Source organism: Rattus rattus, chromosome 15, assembly GCF_011064425.1.
Source record: "Rattus rattus isolate New Zealand chromosome 15, Rrattus_CSIRO_v1, whole genome shotgun sequence".
NCBI lineage: Eukaryota > Metazoa > Chordata > Mammalia > Rodentia > Muridae > Rattus > Rattus rattus.
The window spans coordinates 61,798,610-61,819,796 of record NC_046168.1 but is presented as its reverse complement, the minus strand read 5'-3'; the positions used below and the strand labels follow the sequence as shown (position 1 = coordinate 61,819,796).

General features: G+C 44.2%; 1 protein-coding gene across 1 annotated transcript in view; it reads left to right on the top strand.

The window, feature by feature from the left end:
• Tcf4 (transcription factor 4) overlaps positions 1 to 21,187 on the top strand; it is a 345,858-nt gene that overhangs the window by 109,823 nt on the left and 214,848 nt on the right. Inside the window, exons 4-5 of the mRNA XM_032885763.1 lie at positions 7,404 to 7,465; positions 10,789 to 10,885. Coding sequence (XP_032741654.1) covers positions 7,404 to 7,465; positions 10,789 to 10,885 — 159 coding nt within the window. The remainder of the gene's footprint in view (positions 1 to 7,403; positions 7,466 to 10,788; positions 10,886 to 21,187) is intronic.

The window sequence follows — 21,187 nt, the reverse complement described above, 5'->3', positions numbered from 1 at the left end:
ACATATCACACACACACACACATCACACACACACACACACACCACACACACACACACATCACACACACACCATCCTCTTCCCTTTCAGTTTCACAGTTTCAGATCTGATATGGAAAGCCCTGAGGAAACCAGAGCTGATAGTGGTGATCTGAACAGGGAAGCCCAGGTCCCCTTTCTCTGTACTGATCTCCTCTTAGAGGGAGCATAGCAAGTGCCACCGTCTTGTCCTTTCCTCCTCAGCGCTCGTCTTTGCCCAGATTCCGGCATCACAGCTCACTCCTAACAGAACAGCAAGCAGCCGTGGTTATGCTGACATGGTCTATCAGTATTAGGAGCTCCTCAACTCTTCCCACGTCGGCACTAGTCATCAAATGTGACTTCAAATCGCTCCTCCTAGAGCTCTTATTGTGCTGGGTGCTAATGACAATGTGCATGTCCTTAACATGCTCTTTGCTGATGAAATATTTTGAACTCTGAATTCATCTGGCACTGACGGAGAGCATATGCCATCTCAGTTTGTGTGGAGGGCTCAGCCAAGGGTTCTTCCTGGACTAGGGAATTAGTTAGGAGCCACAGATGCCCTGTGGAGGGCGTTTAAACAGTGCCTGTTGTGGCAGAGAGGCCTCAGGACAGTATAGATGCTTAACCTATCCCAGAAAGATTATCTCTCTCAGGGGAATTTACCATGCTTAGCCTCTGCGTGCTTTGTGAATATGTGGAACTTCAGTGGGGGATCAGTACACCTCCCTAAGAGCAGGCACTTGAGTGAGGCCAAGCATCGTTTTTTCTGTGATTTCAGGCTACTCTGGGCTCTTGGGCGTTGAGTGCATTCTAGGCTCAAAGTACGGAAAGAACTAATTTGCAGCTCTACAGATAATCAACGCTTCCAGTTAGCTCTCATCCTTGTGAAGAAAAGACTGTGTCCTTTACATGGGTGTCCGGTCATCTAGCACAACTTTTGACACCACTTCATTTAAGCATCACTTGCAGAAAGATGCCTTAATGAATACTTTAAAGCCAGCTGGGGCCACAGAGCAAACCTAATGCTGTTTGAATTCCTGCTTATGATAATGCCTTAGAGCTTTAAGGAGAAAGTGGCATTTGTGTGGCCCCCTTATCTCCTGTTTCCCCACTCTCCTGGTGATACTGCAGGAGTCTCCGGTCTGCTTAGCAAAAAACCAGGGATCCTTACAGAGTGAGACTCCCGATATCCGGAAGTCACAGTTTTCTAGTGGTTGCTTCCGCCGGCTGTGAGCAGAGAGAGGAGGCATTCTCCTCAGGGATTTGGTGCTAAGAATTTGTTCAGCAGGTAGCACTTCCCTTAAAGTTTAACACGTGTAAATTAACCATTTACCATAAAGGTCTCCCCTTAAGCTTGCAAATACTACCTTCCCCCCTCTCTCCATGTTGGGAGATCTTTTCTGATCTCTGTGTCAAGAGGCCATTAAATTTTCTAAAGTGGCCTGGCCTAGTAGAGCATGCCTTTATTCACTCAGGAGGCAGAGGCGAGCCCATCTGTGAGTTCAAGGTCAGCATGGTCTACAGGACGAGTTCCAGGACAGCCAGGACTACACAGAGAAACCCTTTTCAACGAAACAAAACAACACGAAACTTTCTATATTGCCCCACGTTCTCAGGGCAGAAATGGCTTCCTGTGCCCTGGATTCCAGCTTTCCTTTGATTTTGGAAAGCTGATGGAGGCTTCATATCTTGTCAGCTCATTAGTGTTTTAAAGAAGATGTAACAGAAAGAAAACCCATGATCCATCATTTTTAGTCTTCTGTGGGTGAGTTATCCAAATATACTAGCCTGCCCTATTTCCAAGAATGGAAATCGAACTCGCTTATTTTATGGTTCACAAAAACAAGTTCAAAGTGGCCAGTGACTTATTTGGACTATGCCGATGGGCACAGTAGAGCCCCTGTTCAAATCCCAGGCCGCTCCCCAACTCCCATCATGGTGCGTCAAGCTGTGTGCAGATTCCTTGATGGTGTCAGTCTAGTTGCCCACAAAGCTGAGATCTGCATAATCACATGTTGAAAACAGTGAACGGATGGACTACCATAGCAGGTAAGAATTCTGTCAGGGACTCCTACCCTCTCAGTGGCAGCTGGTGGCCAAGTCCTGCCCAGGTTAACTTTTGGAACTTGCTAGGGAAGGGTCAGACACCCTAGAGTAAGTCCACAGAACCAACCAAGTTGAGTTGAGAGTTCCTCAATGTCTGGCTGATTTTCAGAGCAACCTGCACATCCGTGAAAGTCGCCAAGCTGTCCTACTTCGGATTAATATTAATATCAACTCGGGCAATCGAGCTCATTTTAATCTTTGAAAATGTGATTTCTTCCATCTCCTGGTGCTTTTGATAATTCCTTCTGCCCATGGCATTATGGTCCCTTCATCCCCACAGTGACGCCACGGCTGGTCATTTGTACCACAAGGATGTGGCAGGACCTGACTCTTCAGGCATCCCCATCCCCATCCCAGGGGGTTGTCTTTTGTTAGTTTGCCTTAGTTCTTCCTTGTGTGTTGTTTGGTCTCCTCATCAAGATGTAAACACTTCCTATACAAAAAAATGACTGTCTCTGTCATCACTTCCTGCTTGTCTGATTTAGTAAGGGTCTAATGAGCCCACCCTCTGTTCTGCGCCACACGAGGAACCTATGTTGGGAGGACTTGAATTTTCCATCAAATTAAAACTGTTAATTTTGTTTCTCCCGAACAATTTTTATCTAGCATTTCTGATAATTACCTTAAAATATCTTTTTTTTTTATCTTTGCCAGTATAATGGCTTCTAAAATTTTCATGTACCTCAAGCAGGTGTCTGGCCTCCCATAGAATCACTACCCATTGGTTTTACTCATCCAAATGTTTGTTTAATTTATTTAATATCGAATATCAGTCTCTAATGTTCTGTGAATACAGCAGTGGGTAGAAAACGTGCGTTAAGTACATTGACTTCGCCTGAGGGACTTGTGGGACCATTCTAAGTGGTGTCAAATTGGGAAATTCCTACCCGTGGGGTGTTTGCTGTGTGTTCTCTCTGAATCTTTATCTGGCCTATTTGTCTTACGGCTTCTGTTTCCTAACACTTCCGTACCTTGCTAGCCTAAGCTTCACTTTTCTCAGAGGTAAGCTGACATGCTACTGGGGCATGGAAAGGCCCAACACAAGGCTGTTCATACCTTACTTTCTGAGAGGGAAGGAACGGTTAAGCATTTCCACCTCATGGTCTTCAGGGCACACATGGCCAGAGATTATCTATCTTAAAACATTGAGGGTTTAGCAGGCTCATGGCTTTAATCCCAGCACTTGGGAGGCAGAAACAGGTAGTTCTCTGTGATCTGACGCCAACCTGGTCTACAAAGTGAATTCTAGAACGGCTAGGGCTGTATAGTGAGACTCTTTTGTTTTGTTTTGTAAATCTTAAGCATAGACTTTATACGTATCAGTAACTGTGCTATGATGCAGTCAAAAATTTGGGCCCCCCCGTTCTATGCACAGGGAGTAATAGGAACAAAGTCATGGAGATAACAGACATCAGAGGCTCTGCAGTATCTGGCAGGGGATGAGCGATGACAAGTATAGTTCCTGTACAGGGTTGACACAAAGTGATTCTAGCAAGTACCAGTGGGATGCAGTTGAGACAGGAGCAGGGACTGAATGTGGACTGTGGACTCTTGGAGCTTTTTTTTTTCTTTTAACTAGTGGACTATTCATTTGTACTTTTAAAAAGTGTGTATGTGTGTGAGTGTGTGTGTGTGTGTGTGATGTGTGGTTGTGTGCACATGCATTTAAGTGCATGAGGAGGCCAGAGGGCTGTCAGATACTCTGGAATTGGAGTAATGACAGGCAGCTGTGAGCTTTCTGATGTGGGTTCTGGGAGCCCTCTGCAAGAACAGCATGTGCTCTTAACCGAGGAACTCACTACCGTCATCCGGAGAACCCTAAAATGCTTAGGTTACCCCCACAAAGCAGGCTGTGCCCAGTGGCATGAGCAGAATTTGTCTTCTGTTTCTGGTAGCCTAGTCTTGTGGCTGTCACAGGGTGCGGTGTGCATGGACGTTACCTGGGGACCTTGTGATAAGCAGGGTTGCCTTTGCCTCACTGGTGAGCTCCAGGCTCAGTGGTGTTTGTGACGCAGCCTAGGTGGCTGGCTCAGAAGTTAGCATGGCAAATGGTTCAGAAGGAGGCAGGTGGGCCTGGGGATGAGATGCCCTGGACTAGTTATTGTGGAGATGTTCTGGTAACTAGCAGGTCGGATGAAGCTCTTAGGGCAGAGAAGAGGTAAGCAGATGGCTAGAAGTCGAACGTTTGCCTGAACCGTGAATGGCTGCATCCAGCTTTCTCCTCGCGCATATACCTGTTTATGTAGATCCCTTGTTTTTCTGACGATAAAGTAGAATTAGGACTCATTGGGTGGTCCCGTTTATTGAGTTTGGTAAAGCCGGTGATTTGTCCGCATCCTCTAGGTCTGGTCAGCAAAGGGAGGGAAGATCCTGTTCAAGAGAGAGCAGTGAAAGAGCGGAAACTGAACGGAAGGCGGACAGCATGAGGTCCGGAAATGAGCCGGACAGACGGAAGTGCGGAGGGAAGGGAAAAGAGCAGTCTGAGCTGGTTGGGTGGGCATCTCTCTGTGGAGGAACCCAGACAGTATTTAACCTGTTTTGAAAAAGCTTGACTTCCAAGCATTTTTTAATTAGTGGCTTGCTCTCTTTTGAAATTGCCCAGTTGGGAATACTCAAGTTTTGATGTGTTTTATCTGCCTGCTAATTAGCAGTCTGCCGGGTTGACCATCATACCCCCCCCCTTTAGTTGGTGGACAGAAGATGCACGTAAAGGTCTGCTGAAACAGGTTCAAACCCACAGAAATGCTGTCTCAGGGAAAGAATTCTTAGTTATAAGTCAAGTTCTACCACAGTTTTTCCTCAAAGTTCTTTTCTCTCTTCCCTAGCCTGGGGAGACCGTACCTCAGTTCAGTCCATGCATGGGATGTGGCAGCAAGAACATTCATTTGTGACTGGAGGGGGCTGCTCTGTTCTCTTGTAGGAAGCTTAGAAATGGTCCTGACCTCTAGACAAACCTGTGATAACCAAAAATGCCTGTGGAACTTGCCAATGTCCTTTGGTGGCAAAATTGCCCTCAATGGAGATTCTCTGGCAGAGTTTTATGGTCCACTTGGCCCTTGGCCATCTTATATGCCCCAAATTCTCCCCTGCCCCGTAATTGAAAGATAGATGATTCCAAATAATAGGATGTCTATGGCAGACAGAGAGCCAGATCTACTCCTTTCTTGTCTTTGGGGTAAATTTAAGGACAGGGTCTCCCATTGATCCAAGTTGGCTGTTAAAGTTGTTTGTTTTTTTGTTTTTGTTTTTTTAAAGTCAGGTTGTGCTAACTGTGTGTTCGAAAATGTGCAGTAAGTGAGGAGATGTCCTTTTGTATTTTCCTCCTAAAATATTTGTGTTTTATTTAAGAATTAAGAGAGTCACGCAGGATGGCAAGCTCACTCACGTGAAAATCCCTGAGGTTGTAAGCGGCTTCTTGGTGTACTACAGCTCATTGTATGCAGAACAGGGCAGCGTGCTGGCTTGTTAAACAGCAGGTTTTGGGAACATTTTATACCTTGTCTTCAGGCTTGATGTAGTCTCCTGAGCTTTTTTTCTGTGCCTTCAGCTTGCTGTGCACTGAGTCTGACTGTCCACTGGGGACATCTACCTGCAGTTTCTTGTTTCCTGGAGTACCAACCAAGAGGAATTGAGGAATTATGGTTAAGAGAGAGAAGGAGGGGTGGTGGTGGTGGTGAGAGGCAGACAGCAAAAGGAAAGAGTAGGGCCAGGATGCTAGGGACACGGAGAAAGAGGGAGGTTGAAGACTCGAGTTTATTAGCAGTAAGTTAGTGCTATTGCTTTTTCCAGCTCTTAAGATATCCTATAACACCATGTACTCCTCAGTACCCAAAAATAAGCCAATTAATTATACCGCGATCGTTTCTGCTGATAATAAACTAGCAGTGATAAAAGGAATGGCAGTAGACCATTATGAGAATAAACAGTATCAGGGAGATGTGAGGAGAGTCCATACATGGGATTATGTCTCCTGAATCAGAGCTTCACACCCTCCTCCGCTTCTGTCTGTGGGTGCGCCTGATGGCTCTCTGTCATCAACCAGAACACACACACACACACACACACACACACACACACACACACACACACACACACACACACACACACACACAAAAAAAACGGGGGAGAGTTTTCATGCTCATAATGAGCCTTTCATCAAAAAGCTCAAGGCCATCTCCAAATATAGCACGATCCTTGGAACACCATGATGCTTTAAGCGGTAACTTCCCGCCTGGCTCTCCTCAGGAGTGTGGCCCGCAATACCCCTGATGGATCACTCCTAGCTGGCATTAGGACTTTGCAGAAAGAGAGTTTTGTGAGTCCCACCTTCCTTCCTAGTCACCGACTGGCATCTCTTTAGGTATCATTTATAAAAATAAAATCTTGCCTTATAATCCAATAGCAATTTTAATTTCCACATAGCAGATGCCAGGATGATAATTTACCCTGTAGTAGAAGGCCATACATCAAAGAATATTTGGGCAGCCAAAATTAATCTTGAAGGATTAACAAGGAAATAGGGCACAAAGTTGGGCTGGTAGAGGGGAGGGGGTGGATCTGTAATCAGTCGGGCAAAGCGTGAATATGATCAAATGCATTCTATCAAATTCTAAGTGATGGTGACAATGATGGTGATGTGGTGGTGGTGGTGGTGGCGGTGGTCTAGTCTATATGGAACATCCTGGGATTTTTGTTTTGCTTGGTTTGGTTTTTTGGTTTCGTTAGAAACAGAAGGTGTTTCCACAACCTCTACAAAAGCCTAAATATCTCCACACTGTGCTGGTGGGAGCAGTCTACTGAGTTCCCTCATTTTGTTGTCTGCTGTAATAAACTTGGCTAGAGAACAAACAGTATCCAGTCGTGTTCTGGCAGCGATGCTGAAAGTGTCAGTGTGGGTTTTTACTTCGGCTTAACTCTCCTCTTGGATTAAAATTGTGTCCATGTACTTTTAAGTTTGTTTGGTCCAAAAGATTTTAATAAAACTTTAAGCACCATTTCCTGCCTCTCACAAAGGAGGCTCTCAAATGCCGTGGAGGAGAGAAGCAATTTTTAATGTGCATACCTCTGGTTCCTGAGGGTCCAGTTCACTTCTGCTGTGAATTTAAATTAGTTAATTTAAGTCGATGGGTCAGGAGCCACTGTCATCATGGTAGCCCTGTGCCTGGTTCTTAATTAAAGGCAACAGGAGATTAATTTGAAACATTAATTTAAAACTGCATATACAAAAAGAAAGAATTATTGCAAGAAAGCCTAAAGAACTTCTCTCTTGTCCCTAGATGTAGAAGACAGAAGTAGCTCAGGGTCCTGGGGGAATGGAGGTCATCCAAGCCCGTCCAGGGTAAGTATATCTAATCTTTTCCCCTGTAAGCAGACATGGCGTGTAAATTGACTAAGTATCTCACCTGCACACACACACACACACACACACACACACACACACACACACACACACACACACACACCCCTGCACAAATCTATATGTGTCATCAGTTTAATGACAGCTTTCTGGGATTTGTCACTTTTATTGGTTACCACGCCCGAGTTTATACCTGTTGCTCTGGTGTTAACCTGAAGAGAAACTTTTTCTCAAACATACGCCATTACCTTGGCCAGCCAGGGGTCAAGTGTCACAGAAAGTCGATTGTCGCCTTCAGACCAAGTTTATTTAGGTAAATTCTATTCGTCCATCACATGTTGGTATGGCTAGCCTCCTGAGTAACACTCTGAGGCCTAGCTATCAGTAGGATTGGCTCAGTGAGTGTGCACTGTTTTTACTTTATGGCCATGTTACTGTTCCACCAATCAGGCAACTGCATAGGATGCCTTTAATGCATTTCTTCTAAGGTTCTCAATGCCCATTGTGCACACACACACACACACACACACACACACACACACACACACACAGCATCCCTCCTCATGCTCCTCTAGCAGGCACAGTCAGCTGGGAGGGGACATCTTACTGTAAGTGTTCCCATCCCTTTGCACTGGGGGAAGTCTCTATTTTGTCACTAGAGGCAGAGGTGATCCACCGAGCTGTCCAAAAGGCCATGTTAGCCAGTCATACTTAATAGTTTGCACCTGTCCTTGGCACTGGGAGCCTCACGCTGGTCATCAGGGTGTAGCAGGATCTCTAAGCCGACTAGGAACTCTTTTGAGCCTTGGAGCAGCTGTCGAGCTTGACATTCTAATGCATTCTATGGACGGGTTGAGGAGATCTTTCCTGCTCCTCAAGTTACAGCCCGCACTTGCACAAATAAATCCAGTCCCTTGACAGCAAGTGGGGATGGCATAACGGCCCTCCATTGTTCTACGTCCGTGGGCTACCTTAGTCTCTTACTCTTACGAACAGTCGTATGTGCTTTGGACATCCCCGTAAATTCTGAGCTAAAGTCTCATAGTAACTTCTCACTGTTGATTTCCTGTCATTAACTTACGTTGAAAATTTAAAATGTCTTACCATGGGTATCTAGTCTAATATATAACGTCCTTTCAGTTGAATTTTGGCAAACAAAGCCCATTGAGAATCTTGCCAACTTACTTTTAAGCTTACTTTCCAGAAACTGATTTTTTTTTTTTAATTGAGATAAAAAGCCTGTGGGATGGCTCAATGGGTAAAGGCACTTAACCGCCATGTTTGACAACTTGATCCCTGGGACCTCCAGGGTAGAGAGAGAGCTGATGCCAGATCTTCCTTTGATTTGCATAGGCTGTGGCACACATATGTGACGTGGCCACCCACAACACACATAAAGAAATAAGTATGATTAAGAAAGAAGAAAGAAATACATTGTTAGGACCTGGAAAATAGGTCAGGCAGCAAAGAACTGACGTACAACCATAAGGCCTAAGGTTTTGGGTTGTTTTTGTGTTTTATCCACGTAGTGTGTTGTCAAGAAAAAAATAACCCAGGGATTGTATTGTGGACTTAAAATCCCAGCACTAGAGGATCATTGGCCAGTTAACTACCCTAACCTGTAACTTCCGGCCACCACATACATATCTCACCCAGGCAAGCAAATACATTCACTCCCCAACATGAGTGCACACACACACACACAAACACACACAACACACAGGAATATATAAGTACATATAAAACTTAATTTTGTGGATGATTTGAATGACTATATTATAATTCACATCTCCCCAATCCAGGGTGTGTCACAGGACTGATGTTGGTGGCCCCGTATAAGGGGACCTTGCCGTGTCTCTTCTCATCATCAGTGGTGGTACCCTCTTCTCCACTGTGTCAACAACTAAGTCGGGTGATCCTTTTTAAGTCTGTAGTCCACTGTCTCAGCTGGGGACATTTCATAAACGAGCAGTATACAATGCCCGGGTGGGTCTGTAACATATGACAGCTAGTTACAAATGAACATCCCAGCAGGGTTAATTTTTTACAAATTGAGCAAGAAGAGTGGCTTGTCCTGAAGGTCGCGGTCCTTCCATTGTGAGGTGATCTGACTTCGTGTTCTTCTCGAAGCATCCATCTTTCATGTGCAGGCAGCCTCTGCCCTTTGGCTAACATACCAACCTGATGCCCCTGGTGACCCCCTGGTCCATTTGGCTTAGACCTTATGGACAGTTCAACCAGCTGAGCTGATATTCTGCCCACCCCTGCATCCCAAACCCCTTTTCCTGAACACTTAATGTTCTCTAATAGGCTGATAGTTGAATCAAGTAACACATTAGTTTTTAACTCTTTCTTACATGCTATTGAATGTCTCCATCGGAATTAAATGATTGGAAAACTTACAAACAATATGTTAATTTTAAGTTCTGGAGGTGGGGAGAACAATATTTTAGCGAAGCATTTCTTCAAAAAAAAAAAAAAACCATCCCCCTTAAAATTGCTTTTGTGCGACATATTGTGTTTGCCCGCACAGATACTGATTTATGCTAAAGCTTTAAACTTTAGACATCGTTTTTTGTGTGTGAGTGAGGCTATGCAATTGGGCAAGGACAGTCACACGTCACTCATTGCCTACATGGAGAAGTCAGAGAACAGCACCGTAGGCTTATTTCTTTGTCCCACTTTTGCGTGTTTCCCTGAGGTTGAAGTAGGGTCTTCCGGTGAGTACAGCGAGCCCCTTTCCCCTCTGTGCCACCTCACAGGCCCTGCACTGCAGCTCTGATGTGCGTTCCTAGTTCAAGCACGATGCTTTTCACATTTGTATGTGTTAATTACTAATATAATGAGCCGTTCATTTTGCAGCTGCAACAGTCGCTAAAATAAAACATTGAAACTGTAATATTGTAAGCTAAATGTTCCCTAAGCAGCCCTACCTACCTTGCTTTTATAAGAGGCCAATCACTGTAGGCTATGAATCAGTTCTGCCTGCTCTGACGTAGGTTTTGATGTGCAGTTTACTTCATAGGTGATGTTTTCGAAGTCGTATTTCATTTAATCACATCAAAACTTTCACCCAATGTCTTTATATCGTTCTCCAGCTATCATTTTGGGAAATGTTTGAATTCTGTGGATTGAGGAGTTCTCTCGAACTTAACTATCCTTATGAAGGGTCAAAGTCTTATAGTGAGATTTCATGGGGTAAATGATAGCCGACCCCAGGTTCTTTTGGTAGGAGAGGTTTCAGTATTGAGGTGTGTGTTTGTATGTATTTTAAAATGTGTCTTACTCTGTTGTTTTATTTACAGAACTATGGAGATGGGACTCCCTATGACCACATGACTAGCAGGGATCTTGGGTCACATGACAATCTCTCTCCACCTTTTGTCAATTCCAGAATACAAAGTAAGAAAAGTTTTATTTTACCCTATACTTTTGGAAAGCTTATGTCTCGCCCTGGAAGGTAAATGTGCCTCAGAGAAGCATTCAGCTTCTAAGAGTAGGGATAGCCAATCCGTTTAGTGCACTGCTCCTAAAGTATAGAAATGCCATCCATAAATAAATCATAATAAAACGGCTGGGAATGTTGGTTAACAGAACAGAAAGTATTAAGTTTTACAAACATGGAATTAAAGACTTTCCGTGTTACAGTATCCATGGACGCTTTTGTCTTTCTCGGGCCATGCAGTGTCATTTGACCGTAGGCAGGGTCCTCGGGGCACAGGGAAAGATATTTGTGATAAAATCTTTGGCTCTGTGTGGTTGTAAAAGACAAGCAGTCAGAGTAACCCCTGCAAGGTGGATGGTACAATCGGTTGTGTTTTTGCCAGGGGATGGACTTTATGCCGTCCGTCTAGCTAGACCTAGTTCTAGTCACCTTACAAAAGCTGGACAGCTGCTTGCAGTTCGGGTGTGTCTGTTGCTGTGCATACTCCTCTGCCTTTGACTACTCAATCGGGATGTTTGTTTAGCAGTAGTAACCGAAGCAACGAAAGGATTCCCCATAATGGTTTAAAAGGTCCCAGTGGCCCGCTACTTCCTTTTGATTGGAGACAATGATCTTGGTTCTAATAAATGTGACAGTTCCTCACAATATTGGGAGGTCTTTCAGACCGGCCAAATTCTATTGCAAATCCATCAATACATGAAGTTCAATTTCATGGACACAAAGCTGTTGGACCATTCTCTAAGGAGAATACTGAGCCATAATTATATTATCCTTCTGAGACTGTAATTGCTAATGCTTTTCAAGAGTGTCCTGATTTTAAGCCTTGGAAGCCATGCCAGTTATTTAAGGTGTTGATGGTCCTTTAATCTCAGTTTTTTTTTAATTGCCATCCAATCAGGCATTTGACACAGAGTTGTTTTTAATGGATAAGATGTAGCTTATGCCTTCTCTGAGTACCACAGAATGGTATTTGATCTGGGTGCCTGTTACTGGTAACTTCTTTCTGACTTCAAAAGTGGTAGAGTTGATGCTGTGGTCTGAATTTTCAAAAAGCAGGAGTCCCCAGCTCTTTTTAATTACTGCTGGAAAATAAATCAAGCCTCGGCTAATTTAAGTTGTGTGGAAACTGGTGACAGGGGATTTGATAACTTGGACTTTATAGGACGAGGTTTGAGTCTGTGATGTCAAGAGCCGTGATGCTAAGATTTCCGTTTTTTGCTTCTCTGTTTATTTTTTACCTAATTGCATAAGACAAAGTTAAGAAGGGGTCTTGGTCCTACTGTGAAAAGAATATACAAACTTCATTTAGAAGGGTCTAAAATTATTCTCCGATGAGCTAAAATGCTACCTAGAGTACGTAAGCTACTCCTGTTTAGAAGTTTGATGTGCACATGGACAGGTTAAAGAGCAGTCTGATGGGTTAATGTTTTAGAACACAGCAAGGCGTACAAATGGCCGTTCTCCACACTTCTTCATGGACAGCTACTTCCCAGAGCAGTGTCTTTATCCAAACTCTTTAAATATAAGTGGTCTGACACCGTAGACATGGTTCTTTTTGCTTGGTTGTTGTTTAAGTTGAAAACCCATGTCAGCGTCTCTTTCATCTGTCTGCCTTCCTTCCCATTCGAGTCTTAGTCATGGAGGCCAGTACAGAGTCCTGCATTGTGCCGGAACCGCTGCTCTGTGGGCGAGGCCCCTGCCCACTGCTCCCAGTGCAAAGGCCCCTCTGTTAGATAAGCTGTCTGGCCTGAAACACGGCTCTTTATTGTTTACAAACTGCGACATTTTCCACCTCAAGCAGATTTTTGCACAGAAAGGAATTGTGCTTGGGCTAAATGGTTTATCTGACATTAACGGGGCAGTGTCAGACTGGGGTCAAGAAAGTCACCCTAAGAGCGAGAGGTCACCGTGCAGTGTGCAAAAGGACACAAAGAGAGGGAAAGGCATTAAAACATGTATGGGATGCCTTACATTTTTCGTTTAGAGAAGAATTGGAAGGTATTTTTAAAGAACTGAGGATGCTGGTGCCTTTAACACTCTTCCCTCCCTCTAATTTCTCACATCCCAGATGCTCGCCTGATCGGCTGGGGCATCTCAGGGCCCGACTCTCTGAACAAAGATCTTCTTTGAGTTTGCCCAGGGTGCTAAAAGTACTGTTTACGACCAGCCCTTTGGGTGTTATGCTTTTTGTTTTTGCTTTAAATCAAAACAGAACATGATTTCCAAAAGATTAAGGACAAGCGATCTGCAAACAGAGATAAAGTAAGATCCCTCGCTGTCCAGCAGGTTGAACTCTTAGAAGACAGTCAAGTCCCATCCTGAACGTTCCTTGCGTTTAACCTGTATTCTAACGTGTCACTATTTAACCTATATTCTAACGTGTCACCCTTGTGACTTTCTGCTCACGTAAAAGAAGCCCTCAGACTCTACTGAAAGCTCTGGGCAGTAGTCTACTCCCGAGTCGTTAACTGGTTTCCATTAAAACTACAAAAGATATCTTTCTATTTCAAAGACTTTCTTCTGCCTTGTCACATTAGGGTAAAAGCTATAGCATTGGAAATAAATCAGCCACTTTATTGAAACAGATTCTCTACTGTCAAATCAATCAAGTCTGTGACTGAATTGGGCGTTTGCTACAGAAATAAGCCACACTAATTTTACAGGAAAGAGTTATTAACTGCAGATGACCTGATTCTTTAAAAAAAAAAAACAAAAACAAACAAAAAGCTCTGTTTACTTATGAAGTTTGATTTTATTTCAAACAAAGGAAAAAGTACTACGTTCACGCTCCTTTTTTTTTCTTTTTTTTTTTAGTACATTGTTTTGATCTATTTTCTTTCTTTTGGCAATATACTACTTTAGTGACAGGCTACAAATACTCGTTAAGATGTTTGCCCATAAACTTCTTTATAACAGAGTCTTCCCTTTTTTGGACAAGCTTCGATGTCTAGAATTCATCTGAATGATCTTTCACAATCGCTATCATTTTTTTTTTAGAAAACGAAATTCCTTCGTGGTTCCAGATAACACAACTCACTCTATTTTGTGTCTTCATCTTAAAATTCCGGCCAAATGAGATATAACTGATAGGAATTAGGATGACCTTATCAATCTTTTCCTTTAGAAAGCAATGTGTTAATCTCAAACTAATGCCCTTCTCTCATGCGTGTGACATCCCCAGTGTAAATATAGGTGAGCACAGGTTTGCATATCCGTGAGTGCACACCTCCACCCCGTGTACCTGTTACGTTGGGGGAACTAATGGTCCTCCTTGGCTACAGGTTGCCTTTAGGAGAGACCTTGTTGTCTAGCTGTGGTTGTTGTCCAGACAGTTTCATGAGACGATGCTATACAAACCCTTCAAAGGGCATATAACCAGCCGAAAAGCAAACTTCTGATACAAAGTAGCCCTTCATTTTGGTTTTGCTATGGGATAGGCTCTAAGTGATCCAGAGACTCTAGTCCAAGGACCAGTTAACAACTTCTCTCCCTTGATGTTTTGCTGCGGACCGACTTATCGCCTTCCTTGAGAAAACAATAGCCTAGGTTCCTTATATGTGATCCAGTGTATACCGATTTGTATGTAAAGGAGACACACCTTGTTAATGCCATTTTCTTCTCTTGGACACTTATTCACTTGTTTATGAAACAGCTTACCAAAGCCTTCACAGGCGATCCGTTGGGTAACTTTTGGAACATGCTAACAGGACAGAGGGGTATGAGTTTTAGTCTGGAGTTTTTAAGATTATTTACATGGTCTAGAACTATATGAAAATCCTGGTAAGGAGCATACACAAAGAATATGGATTTTTTTCAGAAGTAACCTGTTTTATAATGTTGTTTAAGCCCATATTAATATAATAAATTTGGTGTTGCCAGGCATCAACCTTTTTGCAAGTTATGGTCCGAGTAGTTTTTAGTGGTAGCCAGTTATATTCTCAGCTGAAATTCTTTGATCTAAGGACGGATGGGAGCACGCATTTTCCTTCTATTGTTCCAGAGTCTCAGTTAGAAACCACATTGTTGGAGGATGAGCGAGCCTGTTGCCCAGTGAGGTTAGGCTCATGAATTGGGGGTGGGCGCGGGTGGACGAAAAGTGATACATTGTAACAGTTGCCTGGAGCGTCCCTGTCAGCTGCTGCAGTGTTCGTATGCTCCAGCCTGAGTGGTGGGGTTTCCTAGCTGTGGGATTTGTGTCTAGTCCTTAGTCAGACTGCACCAGGCCAGCGAATAATTCACCACCAAAGTCACTGTTTTTAACCTAGCTCAGCGGAACATTTTACTGTGGGATTAGATGGAGGATTCTGGGAAGAACTGAAGAAAGCTGCTGGCTTATAGGATGACCTTTGAGTCTCATCTGGGTTAGCCGTTGGTATTTTGATTTGGTTACTGTGGTCATATTGTGACAGCTGCTGGCTCATTATAATTCGGTTCCACTGCTCTGTTTGCCTAGCAGGAATATTTAGGTTTGTATAACTTCAGAGTGTTTATGGCTACCGTGAGCATACACTAACATTGCAAGCTTTCCCACCCCAGTGGCAGAGTCAGGCGGTGCAGACTTCTTGTAAAAAAAAAAAGATACATTCTAGAAGATGCTAATGTGGTGTTTCTTTTCCGTGAAAGACGGAAAATACCCAGTGAATTGGCTTTTATGAGGAAAACTGTTTTTGGAAATCTTTATGTGCACAGGGAAGCATGACCTCAAAGAAACATCATCGTTTCAAAGCCCGGGTAGTTTTACTAGCCCGCTCGGGCAGATGGGTTTTTACTAGCCCACTAGGTCAGATGCTGAAAGGTAAATATTAATCAACAGCAAAAGCCAACTCTGGAAAGTTCTGTTCACTTTTAAAGTATTCTGAAGCAATTAGACGAGCCGGCAGCTTGTAACTCCGTTAATGTTCAGTATTCCTCCTTGAACTTCTGCTTATATCTCTGTAATTATTAGCATCGTTATTGTGCTTCTTCTGGCCTTGAACTCAGTACATTTGGCCTTACATAGTCTAGCAAGCGCTCTGTCGTGGGACCGAACTCCCAGTCTTGGTAGCCAGGTTTGTGCATGAGTGAATGAACACACAAGTGTGTCTGTGGTGTGTGTGTGTGTGTGTGTGTGTGTGTGTGTGTGTGTGTGTGTGTGTGTGTGTGTGATGGCATTTCTCACTTTGTTTTTCTGTTGTCTGGTTGTCATCTTGTACATGTTCCCTGATAATATGGAGCCTGCAATTATGGGTATGAGGAATCTCTAATGGTGTCCTGATTTGAATTTACTTGTGCTGCTTGAGAATTTTGATCCTTTTATAATTGTTTTGGTTTTGGTTTCTTTTTCTTTTCTTTTCTTTTCTTTTTTTTTTTTTTGAGGTGTGTTCTGATTCTTTTAATATTAAGCCATCTCCAAGAAATTCTGAGAAATGTCACGATGTAAGTGGCAGCATTAGTGATGTTAGCAGCCCTGGCTGCTGTGGTAGGATTTGAGCTCGGAGAGTTTGAGTCTTCTCCTGTTTCCTATACTGCTTAGTGCTTCCTGTTTTTCACTACTTTTTAGCTGAGGGAAGAAGAGTTCCTCGGAAGGTCTCTGTGGTGATTTTGTAATCTCATGGTCTTTCCTTGTCGTAATGTGTCATTTTGACTCTAGCCTGCATTTTGATCTTTAGAGGTGTTTGTTTCCTTGTTTTAATCCTTTTATCCCTATGTTAGGAGGCTTTGTATTTTCCACATGTGAGCACGTTTGTGCGCGCGCGTGTATAATTTCAAGTAAATCTGCCTGGTGATAGTGGCGGCACACACCTTTGATCCCAGCACTCTGGAGGCAGAAGCAGAACTGTGTCTGAGTTTCAGGCCAGCCTGGTCTACGAAGTGAGTTCCAGGACAGCCAGAGCTGTGGCACAGAGAAACCCTGTGTGGAAAAACTACCCCCCAGCCCCTCAAAACAAAAAAGAAAAGATAAAGAAATTTAAATTTGTTTGGTGTGTGTGCCCGTGTAGGGGCATGTGTGGGTATCTATGCACCACAGTGTATATGTGGAGGACAGGGGACATCCAGTAGGAGTTGCTTCTTCTCTCCTTCCACTGAGTGCCTTTCATTCCAGCAGTTGAACTTGCTCAGTGGGCTTGGCCGCAAGTGTCCTTACCCTCTGAGCCATTTTCCTGGGTGGACGCTTTCTTTAAAGCACTGTCTCAGTTAAACGGTTCTTTTATATCTCCACATATTCTAGATCTGTAACTAAGGGATGGCTTCAGCATGAAGTTGCAACTCCATCAGCCAAGCACCGGAGAGTGTGCTGTAGCAGGCCAGTATTTAGGGTAGCAATACAGGACCTCAACAAATGGCCTTGAATGGTCCAAGATAAAAAAGAAGATGTCTAAGGGTCAAACTCTGAATGAAATGCCCACATTAGAGTATGCTCTAGATGCTACTAAACTAGAAGGAAATCCTGTACCAGAATCTGGCCGTTTGAAATTCAATGTTCATTTTCTTTCTTTCTTTTTTTTTAAGATTTATTTAATTTTTTTATGTATGTGAATACATGTCGCTGTCTTCAGATGCACCAGAAACGGGCATCAGATCCCATTACAGACGGTTGTGAGCCACCATGTGGTTGCTGGGAATTGAACTCAGGACCTGGAGGAGCAGTCAGTGCTCTTAACCACTGAGCCGTCTCTCCAGCCCCAATGTTCATCTTCCTGTTGTGTTTCCTCACCTGTACAGAATATGCTCCTATGTCACACTATGGTTTGGTAGGTTTCCGTTTTCAATATCCACACCACCGATTGTTTGATGCGTAAGAAGAAGTCAGTGAAATGGAGAATATCTGGAAAGCCACTGAGGAAGTTGATGCCGCCAGTGTAGATAACTCACTTCCTGCTGTCCGGTCACCAGTCACCTCTGCCGCTCTTTTCCGCTGCCCCGCATCCTCCTTGTTCTGGCACCTCCTCTGTACCGTACCGAGACTCATACTGTGCCCGTGAAAGACTTTCACAGGTAGAACACGTTCGCAGAAACTGCCTCTCAGGAAGTTAGAAGGACTGATAACCAGGAAAATGTGCCTTGAGAACTGTGGGCATCAGAGCTATGCAGTTCCCCCATGGACCGGGGTCACTTCTATGCAAGGGTGGCTCTCTAGCTGACTGTGCTAACCCCAGCTCTGTGAAGCTTCATCATCTGAAGCCCAAGTGTGAGATAGTCTGTACCACAGGAGGATACTATTGAAGAAAGAGAAAGTTACTGATTCTGAAAGAAACAGATATAATTTAAGATCTACATGCAAATGGTGTGATAGGAATATCTGATAGGAATATTTGTGCTCTAGGTACTGGAAACTTTGACTAATGGTAGGTTCATTTGGTTTTTTTTCTCTCTCCTTCCTAAGTTTGGTGCTAGCTACTGCTAGAATGTATTTGCAAGTCTGTGGTTTCATGGCTGGTGGCTCTGTGACTCTTCGGTCCTTATCATTGTCTCAGAATGACTCACAGCTTCTGTCAAGATCGGGAAAGATGGATTTAGCAATGTCTGTCCATTACCTCTCTGGTTCCCGGATTCTCTGCCTGTCTCTGGATTTGGGGACTGGGGTGGACGATGGCTGTGTATGTGATAGCTCACAGCCTTCCTCTTCAGTGCAAAAGACAAGAGAAGAATTGTCTGTGTATGAAAGTTTGGCATGCATGTGTGTATATGAACAATATATGGGCCTAGCACTTGTTGAAGACAGAAGAGGGCATTGGGTCCCCCGAACCTTGAGTTAGGATAACTGTGAGGCACCATGTGGATGCTGGGAACCCCTCTGCCAGAGCTATAAGTACTCTGGAGCGCCGAGCCGGCTCTCTTGTCCCCAGAGTATACATTTAAAAGTGGAAAGTGAGGGTTTCTTCACTCAGCGACTTTGAAACCCAAGAGCAAAACTTCACACAATAAAGTAGAAAGGTGCGTCTCACTTTTGGTCAGAAAATGAGAAGAAAAGATAGATGCAGAGTAGATCAAGAGGTACCGCGATGAGCTTGGTGCTGGATTTGGGCCAGGGTGTTCACGTCTACCCTGTTACAAGCCTGAGCCTCCACTGTGCCGGTTCCGGAGCCAGCCAGTGGGTACCTATTTACCCCCTCTGTGCACCTGCACTGACCAAACCTTCTTCTTTATGGCTCCGGATTTTCTATTCTCTCAAAGTATTTCATCAAGTAGCCAGCCTATAGTTTCAGTCACCGGTCTTTTTGGTGCTCTCCTGGGTAAAGCCAGAGGTCAATCTTAATGCCAACAACATCCTATTCTACCCATGCCACAGAGGCTCGGCACCCTGGACGCGATAGTACAAATGACAGGCAGAGAACCTCTCTCCCAGATCAGCCACACCCAACCCGTCAACTGCAACCCCTTTGGGGCTCCAACAGCCCTTTCACGGGGTCAGATGTCTTAGGCTATCAGATGTTTACATTACAATTCACAACAGTAGCCATGTTACAGTTGTGAAGTAGCAGTGAAAATGATCTTATGTCGTGGGTTGGTCCCCACAACACGGGGTGCATCTGGAAGGTTGAGAATCACTGGAGTAGACTCAGTCTCGAGGGCATTCACCTCCATCGATCTGCCCCTCCACACTGAAGCAGGCAACCCCGTGTGGCTGGGTGGGAGTGGGGTCTCTCTCTTTATTTCTTATGTATATAATTTTACTTTCCAAAGTAATGTGAAGGATTAGGTGCGCCAAAAGACATTTAATTCTGGACAACATGCCAAGACTGGATAAAACCGTGAGGCCAGGCTCCAACATTTTGGCCCCAAAGTTTTCCAATCCTGCTGAGGAGTACCGTGGCATGAATCAGGCCAGGGAAGAGAACACAGGCAAGGGGGAGAGATTTTTTTTTTTGCCTATGAAGATAAACAGGGCGGGAACTGACCGGTGCTTTTATTTAGTAGGGAAGTTTCTTTACCGTCTTCGTTGGGAAGGTGGCCTCTAAGAATTTCACATATTGCCAAGCTCACAGAGGTAACTAGTACACTCTTGACAGACCCTGGGGTGGTGGGAATTAAATACCGAATTTCTTTACAAACACCATGGGGGAGGGGGGAGGGGTGCCACTGTGTATCCCTCCGGAGGTGAGAAAACAGTTCTCTCCTCTCCCCCTGTGTGTTCTAGGAATGAAATCCACGAGTCAGACTTGCACACACATGTTCCTGCTAAGCCGTCTCGTTGGCCTCCCACACGCTGAATTTCTTCAAGCTTTCCCATTGTCCCTCACACCCAGGGCAGTTATTAGCGCATCATCTACTAAAGGCTGTGCGTTTCTCTCAGCTGCTCTGCTGCTGCTCCACGAAAATGTGACTGTTGTCAGGGCTCTGCATGGCACCGCCTGAAGACCCAGGAACCTACCTACCGTTTTAAGCACGGAATGCCTCAAGAGATACCAGTGGCATCTGCCCTGCTGTGGGACTGTTACAGCAACACAGAGATACATACGAGTCGCCTTTTTTGGTCCTGGTTATGAATTGAAAACACAGAGCCTTTGAGCCATGGATAATAATAATTTAAAAACACCTCTGTTTTCTAATGCGAATGGAGTAGAAGTCAGGAGCAGGTGGGCACAGGATAGCATGTGGATTCCGAGACATCCGTACCAAAGTGGGAGGGTTTCTTTCTTCCCTGCTCACAAAAGCCTTTATCCTAGGCCGGAAGTCCCTCATTGTGACAGCTTTGCTAAACTCAGGCATGTTGCTTTGTGAGATGGTGGCCTCCAGATGTTTTCCTGTCCATAAAGGTTTCTCAGTTTCATCTTCGCACATGACTGAGAGGCCCTCAAGTTGAGTCGAAGAAAATGGCCAAAAACATAGGTTTATTTGGCTACAACTGAACAGTGAACAAGGCTTTTCTTCAGTGGTACTCTGACAGACACCTTCCACGTGCTTGAGGACACCCCTGAGGTGTCCTTGCTGACTTTTTCCTCTAGAGAAGCCTGGCAGAGAACATCGGCCCTGTGTGGGGTTAAGCTACCTTTTTCTTCACTGAGGCTAACGGAACATGTATGTTTGAGTGGAACTAAGTCATTTCCTTCTCGCTTGCAGAACATCAGACCCAGCAAACAACTAGTACGTGGTGTGTATGTTGAGCCAACCAGGGCAATGTATATGGGACATATATTGAGGCAAAAGCTCTTTATAGACAAAGTCACGCGTTTTTCATCTTCTGAAATGTCGGCTCCTTAATCGCTTCTGGATTCCTTGACACACATGTTTACTAATAGGAGACTATCGAGGAGGCATCATTTGCGACTGGTATAACA